Source organism: Vespa crabro, chromosome 24, assembly GCF_910589235.1.
Source record: "Vespa crabro chromosome 24, iyVesCrab1.2, whole genome shotgun sequence".
Classification (NCBI taxonomy): domain Eukaryota; kingdom Metazoa; phylum Arthropoda; class Insecta; order Hymenoptera; family Vespidae; genus Vespa; species Vespa crabro.
Window position 1 is genome coordinate 2,061,062 of NC_060978.1, and position 18,767 is coordinate 2,079,828.

The 18,767-nt window shown below is 29.8% G+C and overlaps 3 protein-coding genes across 7 annotated transcripts in view; 1 reads left to right on the top strand and 2 right to left on the bottom strand.

The window, feature by feature from the left end:
* Nucleotides 1–10,728, top strand: part of LOC124432282 (serine/threonine-protein kinase pakE) — a 32,110-nt gene extending 21,382 nt beyond the window's left edge. For 3 of the 4 annotated variants that reach the window (XM_046981077.1, XM_046981076.1, XM_046981073.1), the window contains 11 exons: nt 3,263–3,649; nt 4,019–5,435; nt 5,542–5,657; nt 5,733–5,873; nt 6,033–6,130; nt 6,274–6,457; nt 6,558–6,780; nt 7,006–7,256; nt 7,396–7,607; nt 7,888–8,041; nt 8,241–10,728. In XM_046981077.1, the coding sequence (XP_046837033.1) occupies nt 3,278–3,649; nt 4,019–5,435; nt 5,542–5,657; nt 5,733–5,873; nt 6,033–6,130; nt 6,274–6,457; nt 6,558–6,780; nt 7,006–7,256; nt 7,396–7,607; nt 7,888–8,041; nt 8,241–8,357 (3,285 nt within the window). In that variant the 5' untranslated portion in view covers nt 3,263–3,277 and the 3' untranslated portion in view covers nt 8,358–10,728. Of the gene's footprint in view, nt 1–3,262; nt 3,650–4,018; nt 5,436–5,541; nt 5,658–5,732; nt 5,874–6,032; nt 6,131–6,273; nt 6,458–6,557; nt 6,781–7,005; nt 7,257–7,395; nt 7,608–7,887; nt 8,042–8,213 lie in introns of all 4 variants that reach the window. The other variant, XM_046981078.1, reaches the window with a different exon arrangement.
* On the bottom strand, nt 9,434–12,032 carry LOC124432287. The gene is made up of 2 exons (XM_046981086.1): nt 11,282–12,032; nt 9,434–11,151 (listed from the first exon to the last, which is right to left on the bottom strand). Exons 1-2 carry the CDS (start codon nt 11,656–11,658, stop codon nt 11,088–11,090), a joined length of 441 nt encoding a protein of 146 aa, XP_046837042.1. The 5' UTR covers nt 11,659–12,032; the 3' UTR covers nt 9,434–11,087.
* A 3,529-nt stretch (nt 12,033–15,561) lies between these two features.
* On the bottom strand, nt 15,562–18,583 carry LOC124432231. Of its 2 annotated transcripts, XM_046980959.1 has the most exons (4): nt 18,344–18,583; nt 17,295–17,469; nt 16,817–16,927; nt 15,562–16,412 (listed from the first exon to the last, which is right to left on the bottom strand). In XM_046980959.1, exons 2-4 carry the CDS (start codon nt 17,298–17,300, stop codon nt 16,053–16,055), a joined length of 477 nt encoding a protein of 158 aa, XP_046836915.1. In that variant the 5' UTR covers nt 17,301–17,469; nt 18,344–18,583; the 3' UTR covers nt 15,562–16,052. The 2 variants fall into 2 exon arrangements, with proteins under 2 accessions (XP_046836915.1, XP_046836914.1); XM_046980958.1 differs by having other exon boundaries at nt 15,566–16,412; nt 16,817–17,469; nt 18,344–18,568.
* Nucleotides 18,584–18,767: the final 184 nt, after the last annotated feature.

Sequence of the window (18,767 nt, forward strand, 5' to 3'; positions counted from 1 at the left end):
TATAAATATCACGTATCAAAGATGATATGATCTTTAGAATTATTCACGTAAAAGATAGAAATCGAAATCGATAATCGAGATCCCATCGATTTCACGTGATCGATGATATTCGATCTTTCATATAAATCTTGCATAATGTTATATATATATATATATATATATATATATAAATGCATATATGCATTGCGTATAAACGCATGTACATAATACGAAAGTATAAACGACGAGAAAAGCTTGTTGTAATGTAATACATGAGAGAAAGAGCATTGGATTTTCTTAATGATGGTGCCACTTTAATTACGCAAGTAACCAGGGAGACTGCGTTTAATATCGAATAACGATCGAGGTCATGCAAGAGAATCATGTTTGAAAAAAAAAAAGAAAAAAAAAACTTTGCGATCTTTAAAGATCTCAGATAGGAATAGAGAGAGATAGAGAGAGAGAGAGAGAGAGAGAAAGATAGAGCCTTGGTATATTAAATATACTTCGTATTTGTGTTGAACAATAAATAATGTCTAAAGGAATGTTTAATATGAAATAGGGCCAAAGGTCAATTATTCGTTTTTCTGACTTTTTCTATAATTGGCTAATTTTTTGTTCTTTTCTGTATCTCTCTCTCTCTCTCTCTCTCTCTCTCTCTCTCTCTCTCTTTTGTCCTTATTCAGAATGGTAAAGCTATAAGTCTATGTACTTTCTTTTTTTTTTTACAATCCGGAAAAAGAAAAGAAAGGTAGAGATAAATATCAGTGTTTCGAAAGGTCTCGTAAAAGGAGTACGTAACTGATATCTAAAATCACTTAAGGAGTCTTGTTTCAGTCTTTAGTAAAAATTTCCAATATTATTTATCGGACAACGATTTTATATTATATCATTGAAATAAATTACATTAGTATTTTTTAATAACAATTTCGACGATTATATTTTTAATAATATATATATATATATATATATATATAATATTATTAAAAAATATTCAACCATTAAAGGGTATTAATAGTAATAATAATAATAATAATAATAATAATAAAAATAAAATAATATCCAATGATAGAGAATCTATTAATAAAAAAAATTATATTAATCATAGAAATAATTCCTCCTATTGTTCTTTTCTTTTTTCTTATTGTTTCTCTTGTTCTCTCTCTTTTTTTTCTTTTTTTTTTTAGAATTTTTTCTTTTCTTTTTTTCTTTTTTTCGTTCCTTTTCCTTATTTATTTTTATATCTAAGCCAAAGATGATTGATCAATAGGATTAAGAAGTACCGTTTAATCAAAAATAATCAAGATTAAGTAGAATCTATCTTAATTATCTTCAATAAGCTCTTGTTATTTTTTATAATAATAAATATTATTACTATTACTATTACTATTACTATTACTACTATTACTGTTACTACTATTATTATTAAAATTACTTATGATAATAGTTATCGTAGTCGTGATTTAGGTCAACATTGACACTCCTCAATCAATTCTAACGAATTCAATATTCAATCTTACATATTATAAAAGCATACATTTCGTAATTCTAATTTCACGGTTAGAAGCAATTATAGTTGGAATTATGGAACGGTTCGATAATCAAACCGTGTAATTGATTTACTCCTTCTCGCATGCGATCCAGACACGCACTCCCCTTTAATTTCATTCTCTCTTTTTCTCTCTCTCTCTTTCTCTCTTTCTCTCTCTCTCTCTCCATCAACAAATTTCGAATATTGGTCCAGATAATCGAATATCTTTCCGATTAACGTAGTAGGACGAACGAAATCCGGTATGGAATTGGCTCTTATCGATCTCATTTATCGAATTACTTTTTTGCACACCTCTACAGTTCATTCATTTATTTTTTCTTTCTTTCTTTTTTTTTTTTGTTTTTGTTTGTTTGTTTGTTTGTTAATATACAAACGTAAGTTATATTATATGTTTCATCGAATCCAATTGGTTTCCATTAATGTACCTATCGTATTATGTTGAAAATATAGATCAATTTTTTAATTTTAAATAATCCATGAGAGAGAGTGAGAGAGAGAGAGAGAGAGAGAGAGAGAGAGAGAGAGAGAGAGAATGAGAGAGAAAGAGTTGAAAGATACCAAACTTGGTTACATTCATGTAATAGGCTCTCATTAACTGGGCTAGTTCTTTATTATTCTTTATATGTGTATGTATGTATATATATATATATACATATATGTACAATTATATCTACACACACATACACATATAGACACACACATGTATATACCTACGTAAGCTTGCGGCTTAGTATATCCTACTCGGCTTACATCATGTCACGCTTGATCGTTCCTAAGCAGATTTAGTATCTACGGAAATACTGTATAACGGATGTGAGATATATGAATGCATAATCAGTATGTAATAACGTATGTATGTATATATGTATGCATATATATATATATATATATATATATATATGTGTGTGTGTGTGTGTGTGTGTAAAATTTCTATTACGATTATCTTGTAAATGTATATTTGTATGTGTAAAATGTATTATATCGTTTCTCTGTGCAAAGACATTTTTCTAAAGTACTTCGTTCTTCTTATGAAATTAATCAAATTAATTCGACAAATAAATCGATCGAATTAATTTTTTTTTTTTTTTTTTTTTTTTTTATCATTGTTTACATTCGTAATGAATGACACGTACTTATTATTATTAGTCGGAAGAAGTTGGAGAGGGGCAAGGGAGAAATAAAGAAGAAAGAAAGAAAGAAAGGAAGAGGAAGAGAAAGTAAAAGAAAAAAAAGTGAAACTGAATATTTGACATGGACGTGAACATTGACATTTGACATGGATATTTTAAGATTGACCTTGAAAAATGACCGAGTTTATCCGTATTTGGTTTGGGTCACGAAATGTCCTGATGCATGAAACACCTGTCGTTTTTCATCCTTCACCCCTTCCCCATCTCTGTCTCTCTCTCTTTCTGCCCATCTTTAATTTTGAACTTGAACACAAGTTTGTCGATCACAAACAAGGAAGATATGTAAAACAGCTGATTACTCCTTAAGATCCTTTCGTTCTTTGTCCGATTAATCGATATTTTTTTTATTTAATTTTTGATTTATTTATTTATGTTTAGAAACATTACGAGCAAGGAAAATAATTACTTTCTTATCATTGACACGAATCAGATTAATATTTTTGATCAATTCTAACGTCTGATATATATATATATATATATATACATATCTAATTGTAGAGTTTAAAAAAAGTGATCGATGCTTTTTTACGAAACTTTTCAGAATGGCAAGGACGATATGAATGATTCATCGACGGTCATCGAGCGGCAGCTCGATATGGATGTAACTCTCGAGGACAACAATTTGAAAGTATTGCCAATGCAAAATGTGGCACGACAAGATTCGGGAGTACCAGAGGATCTTGTATCTCCGGTTTGTGATGCTAACAATAAGTCTTTGGACGACGAGGATCCAGATTGTACTATGAACAGTGATTGTAATATTACGGTGATACACGTTACGGAATTGGAAAATCGTAATAAGGAAGGGAATAGATCTTCGTCTACGTCTTTGGTTAATGTAGATAGAAAAGAGTATACGGGTGAGAGTAAGGATAGCAAAGATGGAAGCGATAGTGGAGTCGAGGGTTGCGCTACTGAAGTACCAAGAGTAAGAAAATATTACATTATGTTTTTTATTTATTTATTTATTTATTTATTTTTAAGCTTGCTTCTACTTTTATTTTTAACGTTTAAAAATGACATTTCGCGTTATGAGAGTTACAACGTTAAAACGTTGATGTTTTATAAACGATATAATTAGAATTAAGTTAGTATGAAAAAATGAATGTATACACGTAGAGAAGCACAACTTCGTAAAAATTTCGAGAGATACTAGTTCGTATTTATTTATATGGAAGAACATTGAGGGAGGGTGAGAGGGGGGGTGGGAAGAAAAACTTAAGAAAAATGTCTTACACATCGATAATATACTTTATAAATAATAAATATTTAATAATTATATTTATCGTGTTTACAGGTACGTAGCCGAAACAGTATAGACTATGCCAGTAGTTGTGGTGGTCTTGACGAAGCTTCCTGCGATTCGAGTTTAGTCAGTTGTTGTTCGGTATACGAGGATCCATGTGCGACGTTACCTGATGACGTTAGATTAACAACAGGTGGCGAAGGTACAAGCGAAGGTGGTAGCGAAAGTTCATCGATAGCTGGTAGCGTATCAGCCAGGGCAAATCGTAGTAGTAACGTTAAAAGGACCTCGACTGTTTCAAATTCGAGTAAAAAGAAAACGATTAATAGCGAGACACCGAAGACGAGCCGTGTGAAGCCAGCTCTTTTGAATGCCAATTACGTACCAACGACTCCACGTTCAAAACCAAGGATCAATACACCAAGAAATATTATTGGTAAAACGCAACCGGTGATTAAAGACAGAGCAAGATCAAGGGAAAAATCAAGTGCAAGAGAATCGAATTGCGATAGTAGTACAACAACCGGTAATACTCGTATGTCGTCAAATTTTCGTTCTACCACTGGCACGGCACAACAAAGAACGAGAACAAGACCAATACCACCAGATTCACTGCCTTCGGTTTTAACTACAGAAATAAATAAGGATCTTGCTCAACGCGGTAGTAAAGGTGGTTCAAGTGGTTCAAGATCCCGTGGTGGTTCTAGTACTAGGATAACAACACGTACACCGGGCTCAACTCCGTCCGAGGAAACACGAAAACCATTGCCAACTTCACGTACACTTTATAATAATAATAATAATAATAATAATAATAATAATAATAATAATAATACCGGTAGAACAGAACCGGTTAAGAATTTACGTTTGGATAAAATGACTATTAGTTTGGACAACAAAGCATTGGATGCTTATGCGACATTACCACGTAGAAATAAGAATAAAATGACAATTGTTAAAGGTAATGAGAAGACTGACAAAATGGTCAGGAGCAGATCTGGTAGTAGAGATGGTAGTATTGGTAGACAACTAGATAAAAAGGCGCTAAGTGTTAGGGATTCAGTTCATAAAAGTTTACCGCCTTATCCTAGAAATAAACCAATCGAAAAGACAAGGATTTATCATGAGATTGGAATACAAACGGGCTTAACCGGGAACGATATAGACAATGCATTGTCTGGTATACCTAGTGCCGTACCAGGGCCCGATATAATCGAACGTTTGCACGAGATTGTTCAGACCGATGGCACGTGGGAGGACATGCAGACAATGCAGAATGATTTGAAACGTTTGAACGAGGAAACTAATGTAAAGAAGGAAGAGAATGATAAGCTCAAAACTGAAATAGTTGAGGTTAAACGTCTTTTGGAGGAAGAACAAGCCGATCATGCATTTGCAAGGCAAGAATTAGATAGAAATGCACGAAGAGTTTTGGCTATGTTAGGTACACCGCAATCGGAACATGCAGGTAAAAAAAAAATATATATATATATATATATGTGTAATTATTTATAAATGAATAAATTTATTAATATATAAATATTTCGTGAATAATAAAGAGAGAATTATTTTAGAGGGTAGCGACAGTTTCTTAGAATTGGAATCTCATTTGCAATCTTCGGGACAAGTTGTTGCCAATCAACAAATTGAAATAGCCGATCTACAATCACTTTGTCGTATGCTTAGCAGGGTAAGAGAATAATTTTTCAATAATAATTAATATTAATGATCTCAAATGTTACGATATTCATTATGATAATTTTAGGATTTGGAAAAGAGTTTAGCGGCGCAAAAGGCATTGTTACAGCAACAGCAAGAATTGGAGGCGGAGTCCGCGGAAATGCAAGATTTTCTTCAACAAGAGAAAACAACTCTGGCAGACGCGTTAAAGGATGCCGAGATCGAGGTACAGTTATTGTAATACTTATAATAATAATAATAATAATAACAATAACAACAACAATAACAATAACAATAATAATAATAATAATTTTTTTTATACCGGTCATCATCAATGCGGAACTTGATGTTTAACGAACTTCTTTTGTATATTGCAATTATCTAGCTAAAGAAAAAGGAAGAAGCATTGACTCAACGAGAGGCGGAATTGGAAAGGCAGACGGAAGAATGTAAACATTTAGTCCGAATCAGTGAACAGCGAAGGTATGCCATTATATTAATGTGTAAATACCGTAAACGTATTGATAAAGATCGCGTTACGTTAATTCTAAAAATTATCTATATTTATATTGTATTAGTTTTATTATTATTATTATTATTATTATTATTAAATTTATTACGTACAGGCAAGAGAATTTGTCATTGAACATGAAATTAAATGCGGTCGAACGAAAAGGTAGAGAACTATTATTAACCCAAGGTGCTACAATATCTGGCGCATCGGTGGCACTTTCAGGTCTTGGAACACGATTGGAGGGATTGGTAGATCAATTAATAACATCTTACAATATTTCAGTGAAAGATCTCGAGGTAATATTTATTCTATCGTTAGATATACATTCATTATCTACAATATCTTGAAATGTTGTTCGTTAAGAGAGAAGATACTTAAAAGGATGCTTTATTAAAGGATGTGGTATATCATAACGAAGCATACAGTCGAAGCAACAGTAGTATAGAATCGAGTCCTGTTAGCTCAAAGAATAGCTTAAAAGAATGTACTCCTAGTCCAAAAAGTGGTTCCTTTGTTTCCGCTGTTATCGGTGCTATCCGTAACGCAGCGACACATCCTTTCGTAACAAAGACTGTGGATAAAAAGTCATCAATAGAATCAACGAAACAAATGTATAAAGGTATACAAATCGATAGAATATATGATAATATATTTTATCGTTTATAATATTTATTATATTACATTAATTTTGTAATTTCTTTGTCCTATGTATGTATGTATATATTTATGTATGTGTATGTGTGTGTATATATATATATATATATATATATATATATATATATATTTTATATCGTGTTAATATTGTAAATTTTTATTTTATTTACATTTTTATGTATCGATATAGACATAAGTATGGACTCGTCTTCCGATTTACTCGATTTTGAAACTGAACCATGTTTAATGATGGAAAGCGTATTGGAAGATGTTACATTGCCGGATACTTATTCGCACAATATGATATCTAGTAGCGATTCTCTTCGTAGAGCTTTAAGCTTTCCGGAAACGGTCGATGAAAATAATATTAAAAAGACGAAAGCATTAGACGAATGTACGAGTTTAACGAATCTCACGCAAGCTATATTACATCGCAGGAAAGTAAGTCAATGGAAAATTACTTTATTATTTTTTTTTTTTTCTTTTTTCTTTTTTCTTTTCTTTTTTTTTATCTCTTTTTTGTTTGTGATCTCGCTAACAATCACAAAGAGTATTATTAAAATATTTTCATTACTTTCAGGTACAGGACGAAGAGGAAGATGATTGTGAATCCATAAGTGAATCAGACACTGGGACCAATGACGGACCACTTCCTTTAACGGATTATTGTCCAGCAGTAAGCCTTGTCGATCAAGTAATAGACGTTGATAATCTAGTTACGAAACTTTTAAAGGTTTTGCGAATAATACAGCTTGAAAATGATACGTGTATACAAGAGTTAAAGGAAGATAAGTAAGTAATATTGTGCGTCAGATATTAAATACAATAATAATAATTATTTTAAACGATATATAATTTATTTGGCATTACGTTTATATTTGTTTTATTTTTATTGTCTCTTCTCTGGGTTTTTTTTTTTCTTTTTTTTTTCTTTTCTTTTCTTTTTTTTATATTCCGTTTTTCAATTTCTTTTTTTTTTTTTTCTTTTTCTTCCCTCGTCCATCACCCATCCCCCATCCCTTCAAATCCATCAACCTTCTCCAAGACGCAATATATGAATTTCGTTTTGCAGATGTGATTTAGAAACAAAATTAGAAGTTGCCTTTACCGAATTAGATGAGCTACGTAAGATCGTAAATAGTACCTATCAATCCGAAGACATTTTATGCAATGTGCCAGATCGAAAGCGTAGCGTCGTGGAAAATTGTCGTCTTCTGATTAAGGAGGTAATTGCCGATGAAATAATCGATAAATATATGTAAAACGCTACTAACATCGTTGCCATATCTTTTTTTTTGTTTTTTAACGGACGATTGCCTTGTTAAAAAAAAAAAAAAAAAAAATAAAAAAAATAAATAAATAAATAAATAAACAAAAAAAAAACCGAACAAACAAAAGATGTCAAATGGAATAATTCCTCTATAGGCGGGTAAGGAGGAATTAAAATTTGATGAGCCCGCAGACGCTAATAATAGTGGCTCCCCAGAAGCTAAAAACTGTGAGGATCTCAACGCAAACGAAGAAGCCGAAATCTCCTCTTAAGTAATAAATTTTTGAGTATTGACAATGTTATAACATTTATGTGCAACCATTTTCTTTTTTATATATATATATATATATATTTTTTTTTTTTTTCGTCTTCTTGCTCTCCTCTTCGTTTTCTTTCTATCTTTTTTCTTTTCTTTCTTTTTGTTTTTCTATTTTTTTTTTTTTTTCTTTTTTTCCTTTTTCTTTTTTTGTACTTCTCAATTTAATTGCTTCGTGTAAAAAATGGAAACACCTTAGACGTCCTTTATTCATCGTTATTATTTATAAATGTTGCCATGTCAGAAATTATTTACGTGTCTTTTATAACGACAAGAGATTAACGAATGCTTGTAATGGTAGTTTTGTACAGTTCGTGTCTTTTCTTTCTTTCTTTCTTTTCTTTTCTTTTCTTACTTTCTTTCTCTTTCTTTTTCCATTTCTTTTTATATATTCTCTTACTCGTATCGACGATTCTCACATTATCACATAGACTGTGTGTTTTCTTAATCACAGGAAAATATCTTGTATATAGTGAACAAATATTGACGACACTAATTAATTAATTAATTAATTAATTAAGAAAGAAACAAAGAAAAAAAAGGGGGAAACCCCACTTCAAAAAAGAAAAACAAATAGAAAAGAAACAAAAACAAAAAAAAAAAAAAAGGAAAAAAAAAAGGAAAACAAAAAAACACAAAAAAAAAAAGGAACAAATCAATATTCGCTCGTAATAATAAAGGAAAAAAAAAAGGCTCGAAATTAGATTGGATTGAATCGAGCGTAGATTTTAAAAATGAATTGCCCTTTTAGATCATATTGATTAAAAAGAAAGGAATAAATAATCTATTCTGCTCTCTTAAAAATTATTCGTTACATTCGTAGAATTTAGAAAGTTCGAAGCAAAGAAAAAGAAGCAAAAGAAAAAAAAAGAAAAAAGAAAAAAAAAGAAAAGAAAAGAAACGAAAAAAAAAAAAAGAAAAGAAGCAAACGCATCTCGCGTATATTGTAACAGTATATTTTTTTTTTTTTTTTTTTTTTTTTTTTTTTTTTTTCTTTAGTATACCATTTGTACTCCTCTTACAGTGAGTGCATTTTATTTATCAATGAAGTTCCAAAGAGTTTTGCAATCTCGCACAAGCGATTCTTGCGTATAATAAGATATAGAGAGAAAGAAGATTTGAAATAAATTCATAAAAACAAAATTGGATGTTGATCATTAAAAATCCTTTTTGTTCTATGAAAGTATTCAAAATTATAATAATATATACATAATGTTTTCCAAAGTCGAGAGAACACAGGGTAACACTAGTTTTACAATATAATTATTATTATTATCATTATTATTATTACTATTATTATTATTATTATTAATACTATTAAAGAAAAAAAAAAAAAAAAAAGAGAAATAAATAAAAATAAAAGAGAAAAACAAACGAACGAACAAAGAAACAAACAAACAAAGAAAAAAAAAAAACGAATGATTTAATGTCGAACGTGTGACAAATTAATTGATAAAAATAACGAATGAAACGTTAAATATATACGGACACAAAATATGATCATGACAATTTGAACATATGTATGTATGTATGTGTCACGTTTACTCGTTATTATAGTCATGAACATATTTAATAATAATAGTCAATTGGAATTTCATTTTTATTGTGAGTAAGTCAGTTTATAATTTTAAGTGTTTAACGATGAACAATATAGTCGGACGATGCTATATAATGATGCTATATAATGATATATATATATATATATATATATATATATATATATATATACATACATATATATACTAGAATTGCAATATATTTGAAAATGTATTCTTGTATACACATCCTCGACTTCCAAACATAAGGACGCATATATTTTAATGATTGTATATAAACAGAAACTGTGACGCTTATTTTCCATTATCGTGTGTTTCACAAGCCAATATAAAATTTCTTCTTAAAAAATGCATTACGTGTTATTTAAAGAGAACTGTATTCGCGAAGTGTCTTCTGGAAATAATCATCATTTTCGAAAATAAAATAAAATAAAATAAAATAAAAAAAAAAAAACAACAAAAAAAAAGAAAGAAATAAAAGAAACGAGCGATTCCACCCAATTAAATTGTACATGCAAAGGAGCATATGTATAGTCTTAAGCATTTTTATACAAAATATTACGAAGTATTGTGATCATATACCAAAACAAAAAAAAACATACGCATATAAGCGCTTGGCGCGCATCACAATCATACACATACGTACACACACACATACACACACACACACACATACACACATACGGAGACAGACATAAAAATAAGACAGAACAAAAATCATAGACAATGTATTTTAATTTTTAATCAAATATATTTCATTTCAAGAAGAAATTGTGAAATAAACTGTATCGATAAACGTGTGCATTAAGATAATCACATTTTAGATCGATAAATGATACAGGTGAGTATATACTGACGATTTACAAAATGATTGCATATAATATAATATAACGATCATTATATATATATATGTACTAAACATATAGTATTACAAACGTGTTTATGCCACCCTAATTTATTATATAGGAAATCTATTAAACGAAGGTATAAACAAGAATATTTTAAGATATTAAGATTAAGTATATATATATATATATACTTAATAAGTAATGGATTATATATCACATTTTCATATTACATTACAATAAAAATAAGTCTTCGAAGATTTTGTTTAAAAGTCAGTATTGGATTCATTCTTTGTGATAAAGACGGCGTATAAAGGGTGCAAGTAGATTCATTAAACGTAAACTGGATCTGTAAAAAAGACGATTTAATGAGAATAATAAATTGTTTCTTAACAATCATAATTATTCGAAAAGGAGAAGAATAGGAAGAAGAAAAAGAAGAGGAATATAGAAGATACAAGAAAGTTTAAAACATTTACCTGTGTGTAGATTTCGGTGAGACAGTTGGTTTCTCCAAATGTTCGACATTTGGTTTCTCATCTTCTGGTTTGGCATTGTACAACATAGATTCGAGCAACGATATGTCAGATTGATTGGTACCAATGACATCACCAGCCAATAAAAGAGCTTCGACTGGTGCAACGACCACAACTACACCGTCAACGTGAATACGATAATTGTCAGTGCCATTTTGTCTTTGATCATAATGATCACCGGTGTTAGAAAGTGTTGAGGATGAGGATGAAGTTGTAGATGAAGATTCCTCAATTGGCAAACACCTTACGTGAGTTCCAACAAATGCGAATAATAACAAAAGAGTTGTAGTTTTGAACAATCTCATATTAATCGAGAACATTGTTAGATCCGCGACGTTATGAAAAAAAAAAAAAAAAAAAAAAAAAAAGAAGAAAAAGAAAATCAAAAATTATTATAGATTCTCTTTGAAATGGGAATTATACGCTACACGATTTTTTTTTCTTCTTCTTTCTATTTCTTTCTTTCTTTCTTTCTTTTCTTTTTTTTGTTTTATTTTTCGTATTATCTTTTGCGATTTAAGAAAAGTGACGATAGGAGGAACGTCTTGACTATACGAAGGACGAACGTGGTATGACCTCCGCTAGGTACCATCGACCAGGAAAAGATACCTGGTCCCACCACTTTGCCTCCTGATCACCGGCTAACCAAGTTCAAGAACCTGTCGAAGAACCGAATCGACTTTTTTTATCTTGTCGTTCTACGTCATATATATATATATATATATATATGTATATATATACATATTATCTCTTTTACGATTCTCTTTTAATATATACCAATTAAACATAATTCAAATTATTAATCGTTCCAAATTCAAACAAATAAATATTATAAATTTTCCTATGATAAATATAACGTAAATATTTTATAATATTACTTGTATAAGTATTCGAAAATATTTTTTTGGAGTTAAACATTCAGACGACATGTATCTTAACTCGATTCGTCCGTTTGGTTGGTTGTATTAATCTAGCATAAATTAACGGATTCGATATCATACAATAAGAAAAAACAAAATTCCTACCAGATTTCGAATAAAAGAATTAACAAAATACACACACACACATATACATATATATATATATATACATACACAAAATTTGATATTCAAGAGTGGATCTTCTATCAGAAACACAAACGAGGAATGTTCAAACCCGTTATAATCGAATCCTGTTAACATTCTATACGATGCTTCAATGTCCTATCGTCTCTACTTTTTTTTTATTTATTTATTATTTATTTATTTATTTATTTATTCGTGTTTTTTGTTCTTTTCTTTTCTGAACTACCACCTCAAAATATTATATGCTTCTTAAGGCTTCATAAAGTGATTACATTGCGGAATCAATTGGTTTATCATCGTCATCATCTTCATTATTGTCATCATCGTCATCTCTCGAATGATATAAACGAGATTCGATTTGTAAAAGGGCAACGTCCTAACGTGGCCCCCATCGAGAGTATTCGTTTCCGCGATTCTTCCGGCTTGTGCTTCTGCTACATAAAAAGCCGTCCCCGCTTACCGTAACCTTGCCCTTGCGTTCACGTTTCTCACACGTGCACCTGAACACACACAGATGCATAAACATACACACATATATATATATATATATATATATATATATATATATATATATACACATATACACACATGTACGTATGCACGCCCGCAAGAACTTTACAAAAGAAATGCAGTTCTACTTCCGCGTTTGCATTACGGATTTTTCGCAAGGGAATTGCGATCTTACATCTTTGTGTTACTTTATTTAGAAATAAGAGAGAAAAAAAAAGAAAATAATACGTTTATATGTTTATTCTTTTCTTTTTTGTCTTTTTCTTTTTTTTCCTTTTCTTTTCTTTTTTTTTTTTTTTTTTTTTGTATAACATCAAGACCAACTTCAAGACTTAGGGATTGGTAAGGAATCTTTGTAAACAACAATGACGATTTTATCTGACAATAAATTTATTTATTTCGTATAGAAAAGAATAGGAGGATTAATCAAATTCGATATTCTTTACATTTTTCTTTTTTCTAATGTTCTTTCTTTTCTTTCTTTCTTTTTTTGTTTTTTTTTTTTTTTTTTCTAATAAATACAAAATACATATAATAATAATATAATATTTATCGATTAATTATATAGATATATATATATATCTACGTATGAAATCGACGATTTGATCCTATTTATTTAATCGAATCTAGGACGATTATATGATATAATTGTTTCGTCGTAGTTCAATGGAGGTATGTCTGAAAGAAGAAGAAAAAAAAAAGGAAAAAAAAAAGATAAGAAAAAGAAAATCTTTCCCTCCCCCCTTCACCTCCCCGCCCTTCTACCACCCTACCCACAACAACAATAACAATAACAACAACGATAAGACTTCAATTACGTGACCATAATATTACCCGGGGAAAAAAGAAACATTAATGGACGAGGGTAAAAATACAAAAACGTGTTCTATCCTAATATCATTCTAAACGATAAGGTCAATAATTTTGATACTGACTGCAGTATCGTTTATTGAAGTTTGTTCGTCGTATTAGCAGAGTCCTGTTGACCGTTTAACGTTGTCCTTTCGTCGTCCTCCTTCGAAGTAGATCCTGATGAATTATTCTTGGAAAGTGATTGCGAGTTGTTAACTTGTTGGGTCAATTCGAAATCTTGATCTTTACGATCGTTCGAATGGTCATTCTCCTGTTTTCCTAATTCTTTCAAATCCTGAAGATCCTTATCGTTGTTCTTTGGAATCCTTATGATGTCGACCTTATAAGGTTTGCCAGTTTTAATATTTTCACTAATATCCTCGTTCATTAATGACAATATTGGCTCATTCTGTACGGCAATCTTATTTTTCTGACCGACCGTCAATTGTCTCGTTATCGATTTAAAATCAAGAAAGGATAGATCGTTAAACAATGATCCCTTGGTTATGAAAACGAAAAAGAAATTATCTAAATCGGCACGAACGTTCATTTTGCCGTCCTGTCGTTGATCGTAAGTAATCGGTGCCGCATTGGAATAGAAAAAAATTGACAAAGTGACAATTAACAGATTTGATAGCATCATTTTGATTTTAATTTCTTCGTCTTTGTCTTCGTTTCCTTCTTTTTCTTCTTCTTTTTCTTCTTCTTCTTGGAATTTTTGATTTTGTGAAAGAGAAATGAACAAACAGTTTCAACGGTGCTCGTGCGAAGTTCGATCGACGACTGATGTAAGATTTCTGCTTTCCTTCGTCGTGTAACCATCACCGATGATAACGATGAAAAGGAGAGGGTAAACGAAGAAAAGTAAGGTGTCCAAAGAATATTCAACCGAGACCATTTACCGTTGACCATTTCTTTTTTTTTTCGCTTTTTTTCTCTTTTTTGGTCCTTTTTTGGCTTCGCTCGTTTGTACCGTATTATCGCATGAATTTTTAACCGGTGATTTGCAAGTTTGCCCGAAACGATAAAATGAAATATAAATAATGAAAAAGATGAAGAAGAAGAAGAAGAAAGAGATGAATGAAATATGAGAAGAGTTAATAAAATGAGATAATATTTATTCAAACACAATTTATTTTCGTTTATAAGTATTTATATATATATATATATATATATATTTTTTTTTTTTTTTCATTGATAATACTTCTAAAACTACGTCCTACGATGAGTTTTCTTTATTTGTTGGTTTTTTTTTTTTTTTTTTTAACGTAACAAAAAGAAAAAAAACTAATACTCTTTTTGAGTTTAATAATAGAAATTCACTTAATGATATCAATTGATCTAAATCACAATGAATTTTTGTTGAAAAAATTATATTATAATAAATCAAGAATTGTATGTAATAAACGTGAATAAACGAACGAACGATTACATTTTCTTTTTTCTTTTTTTTTTTTTTATGTGTGTTTCCCCCCCCCCCCCTTAAGATTATCACAACGTTTATATTAGTCTTCGATATTGTTAGAAAATATCAATGACGGAGATTGCATCGATCCAACGAAAATATTTTTAAAAGTGAATATTCTATGAAAGAAATTATTTTGAAAATAACGATGTAATAAACCATTTATATAAAAAATAAAATCATACATAAAGATCTAAGATAAAGTTATATTTATTTATTCGTCAAATTCTTACTTGCAAATTAAAATCTATAATTTTATAAATTGACAATACGATCGGATCATGATGGAGGAACGTAGAAAAATATATATTGCGAAGAACTCTATCTATTATATGAAATTATATCATATAATTTCAAAAACGTTAATAAAAATCAAGACATGATTACATTATCAATATTTATAAAATACATATTTGAGATTTATAATGTAACTATAATCTTATAAATGAATAAATTCTTATCAATGAAAATCTCAAGCTTTCGACAGGAGACACGTAAATAATAAAATCGAACAAATTCTGTATGAAAATATGTTATATTTATATAAAAAAAAAAAAAAAAAAAAGAAAAAATAATCATCATCGAAATATAATCTCCCGTATCCATATTGACGGATAATTTTACATTTAATTGTTTACCAATAAATTTGCGATACATGAATGCGCGCACGTACGCGCACAAACGCACGAATAAAAAAAAAAAAAAAAAAAAGAAAGAAAATAACAAAAAAAAAAAAAACGAACACAAAGTACATAGACAAATGTCGCTTTCGTGTTTGACATTAAATAAAAATTAAAGTAAAATAATTAAAATAACATAATTATTATCCAAATGATACGAATTTGGAACGATTATTCGATGATTGTATCTTCAAGATATCTCTAAGCTGTGCTCTCTTTTTTAACGGTGATCTTGCAATTACTATGACATCTTCTTTATTAGACGAAGTTTCTATTTTATCTTCTATCGTTGATATCGTTGCATTTTCCGTAGATTGTTCGATCCTTAATGTAGTCATCATTGAATCATTCGTTGGTGTAATTTCTGTGGAATCCGTTTTAATGATCGAAGATGTAGATGCATTAATGGACGAAGTACTCGAGGGTTCAACCGAGGACGAGGTCGTAGGCTTTGAAATCGGTTTTATGGTAAAGTCAGCGTAATCGTAAAAGTAATCATAATCCTATAAAATAAAAGAAAAAGAAAGAACAAAACAAGAAGAAAAAAGAAGAAGAAGAAGAAAATTATTTAATCATTATGATCACACGCAAAGAGTGTCCTTATCTTTCAGCAAAAAGAAGAAAAAAAAAAAAAACAAGAGAGAAAGCATTCATAGTTAGAAAAGTTCATTCATATATGTATATATTTAACTATTTGTTCTCTCCTCTCTTCTTTTTATCAAAGAAGAGAGAAAAAAAGAAAGAGGAGGAGAAGGAGAAGAAGAAGAAAAAAAGAAGAACAGAAAAATAGTATCTTCTTATCTTATCTTATCTCAAATACACACACACACACACATACATACATACATATACATAGACACAGAGACATAAAAAGAGATACACTTTTAATGATCATATTTTCATTTACCGTGTAATCCTCTAATATCTTAGAATCAACAAAAGCGAGTATCTTCAGATCCTTCAAGTCGATTTGAACGTTGTGCTCGCCGGTCTGCCGTTGATCGTAAGTCACGGTAGGCTTGGTAAGTACCGTGTCGAGTAGAAGATAAGTGTGAAAACAAAATGCAAAGGCGTAAAAAACAAACGACATGATTGGGAAATGACCGTTTACTTTGTGTGATGTATATATAAACAAGACACAACACAACACTTAAGTAGAAAGGATCGGATCGGATCGGATTGGATCGGATCGGTTGCGGATCTTCATACAACGCGAACTTTTGTAAAAATGTAAGCGAACTGTACGTCGTAGATGAGAAGAAGAAAGAAGAAGAAGAAGAAGAAGAAGAAGAAGAAGAAGAAGAAGAAGAAGAAGAAGAAGAGGTTCGCAAAGTTCGAGCAAAATCTTCACTGCTAGAATCACTATCGTTTAAATCTATACGTACTACCATCTATTTCTGGACGAAAAACCGGTATTCCTTTCGCGGTTGAATGCTCGAGAGAAGCTACGATACCTCATCGATGGCCACCTCGATGGCTTCTCTTCGGTAGCCTCTTCTCTGTGTCTTCTTACTGTCCGGACATTGGCCTCTTCCACGAGTCCACCTGTTTTCTTCTCTTCTATAGTACGTTTCAAAATAAACGCGTTCAACCATTATACAATTATACACGTAATTATTATACGTATACACTTTTTTCAATTTTATATATATATATATATATCTTATACATTTATTTCAATTATATATATATATATATAATAGAGATAATATATATATATATAATTAAAATAAATGTATATATATATAATATATATAATATAATATACATATGTATAAATAAATAAATATATATATATATATATATATATAGGTTTATAATAACACTTTTGAGCAGTATATAATTATATTATGATATTATATATAATAGATATTAATTCGTATCTATTAACACGTTAGACATATTATTTCATAATGCATACGTTTGAAAATAACGCGCCACAGACAAAAGTCCGTATTACATACATTATATATGTATATACACAAATATACGTGATTACGTTAGACATTTGTTCTATAGAGTACGTTTCAAGTTAACGCGCCATTTCTTTATATATATATATATATATACATATATATGTATATAAAATATCTCATATTGTTTTTACGTAGAAATAATGTAGAAGAAATTTATATATTATTTGTTTATTTATTTATTTTTTTTTTTTTTTTTTTTAAACGTCCTATATATATATATATATATATATATATATATATATATATATAAAAAGAACAGTCGTATTCTTTGCACGAAACATGCAAATAAAAGGAATACGACATCAAGTGATTAACTTCGATTCGAGAATACGTTATTTTGATACGCCACGAGACACGAATATCAATTTTATAAGAGGTTATTCCATTCGCACGAGGAATTCAATTCTTCATTGGATTGATCGTACATATCGGAGAGAGACAAATCTTAGTATATTTACGTTTGGATTGCCTTCTCGAAGTTGAGAAAATATTTGACCTTTAACGCGACGTACAACAAGGAGTTTAACATCCTTTGAACTTTCGTTCGAACGACTCAAGTTATAATTCTCATCTTTATCCTAGATAAGTTGTGTGGCATCGGGAGAAACTTAAACGTAACACGTATGAGAGAATCCATCGTCCGATGTCCTTCGAACAAGTTTATTAAGCGCGACGGAAAAATATTTTTAAGATTTCTTTTTTCTTTCTTCTTTTTTTTTTTTTTTTTTCTTTTACTTTTCTTATTTCCACGATCTCGATCGCAAGGAGAAAAACGATCGTTTTGATTCCGCTTATAATGAATTAATAATAATAATAATAATAATAATAATAATAATAATAATAAAAGGTTATCGTTATTAAATCGAATAAATTTCGATGAAG

Excerpts from the sequence above, each read along its gene's own strand:
- LOC124432287 (XM_046981086.1), bottom strand. The coding sequence starts at position 11,658 with ATGTTCTCGATTAATATGAGATTGTTCAAAACTACAACTCTTTTGTTA. Across the intron at positions 11,152-11,281 it reads TCACCGAAATCTACACACAG|ATCCAGTTTACGTTTAATGA; the intron begins GTAAATGTTTTA and ends TCTTTTTTACAG.
- LOC124432231 (XM_046980958.1), bottom strand. The coding sequence starts at position 16,999 with ATGTCGTTTGTTTTTTACGCCTTTGCATTTTGTTTTCACACTTATCTT. Across the intron at positions 16,413-16,816 it reads AGATATTAGAGGATTACACG|GATTATGATTACTTTTACGA; the intron begins GTAAATGAAAAT and ends TTTATTTTATAG.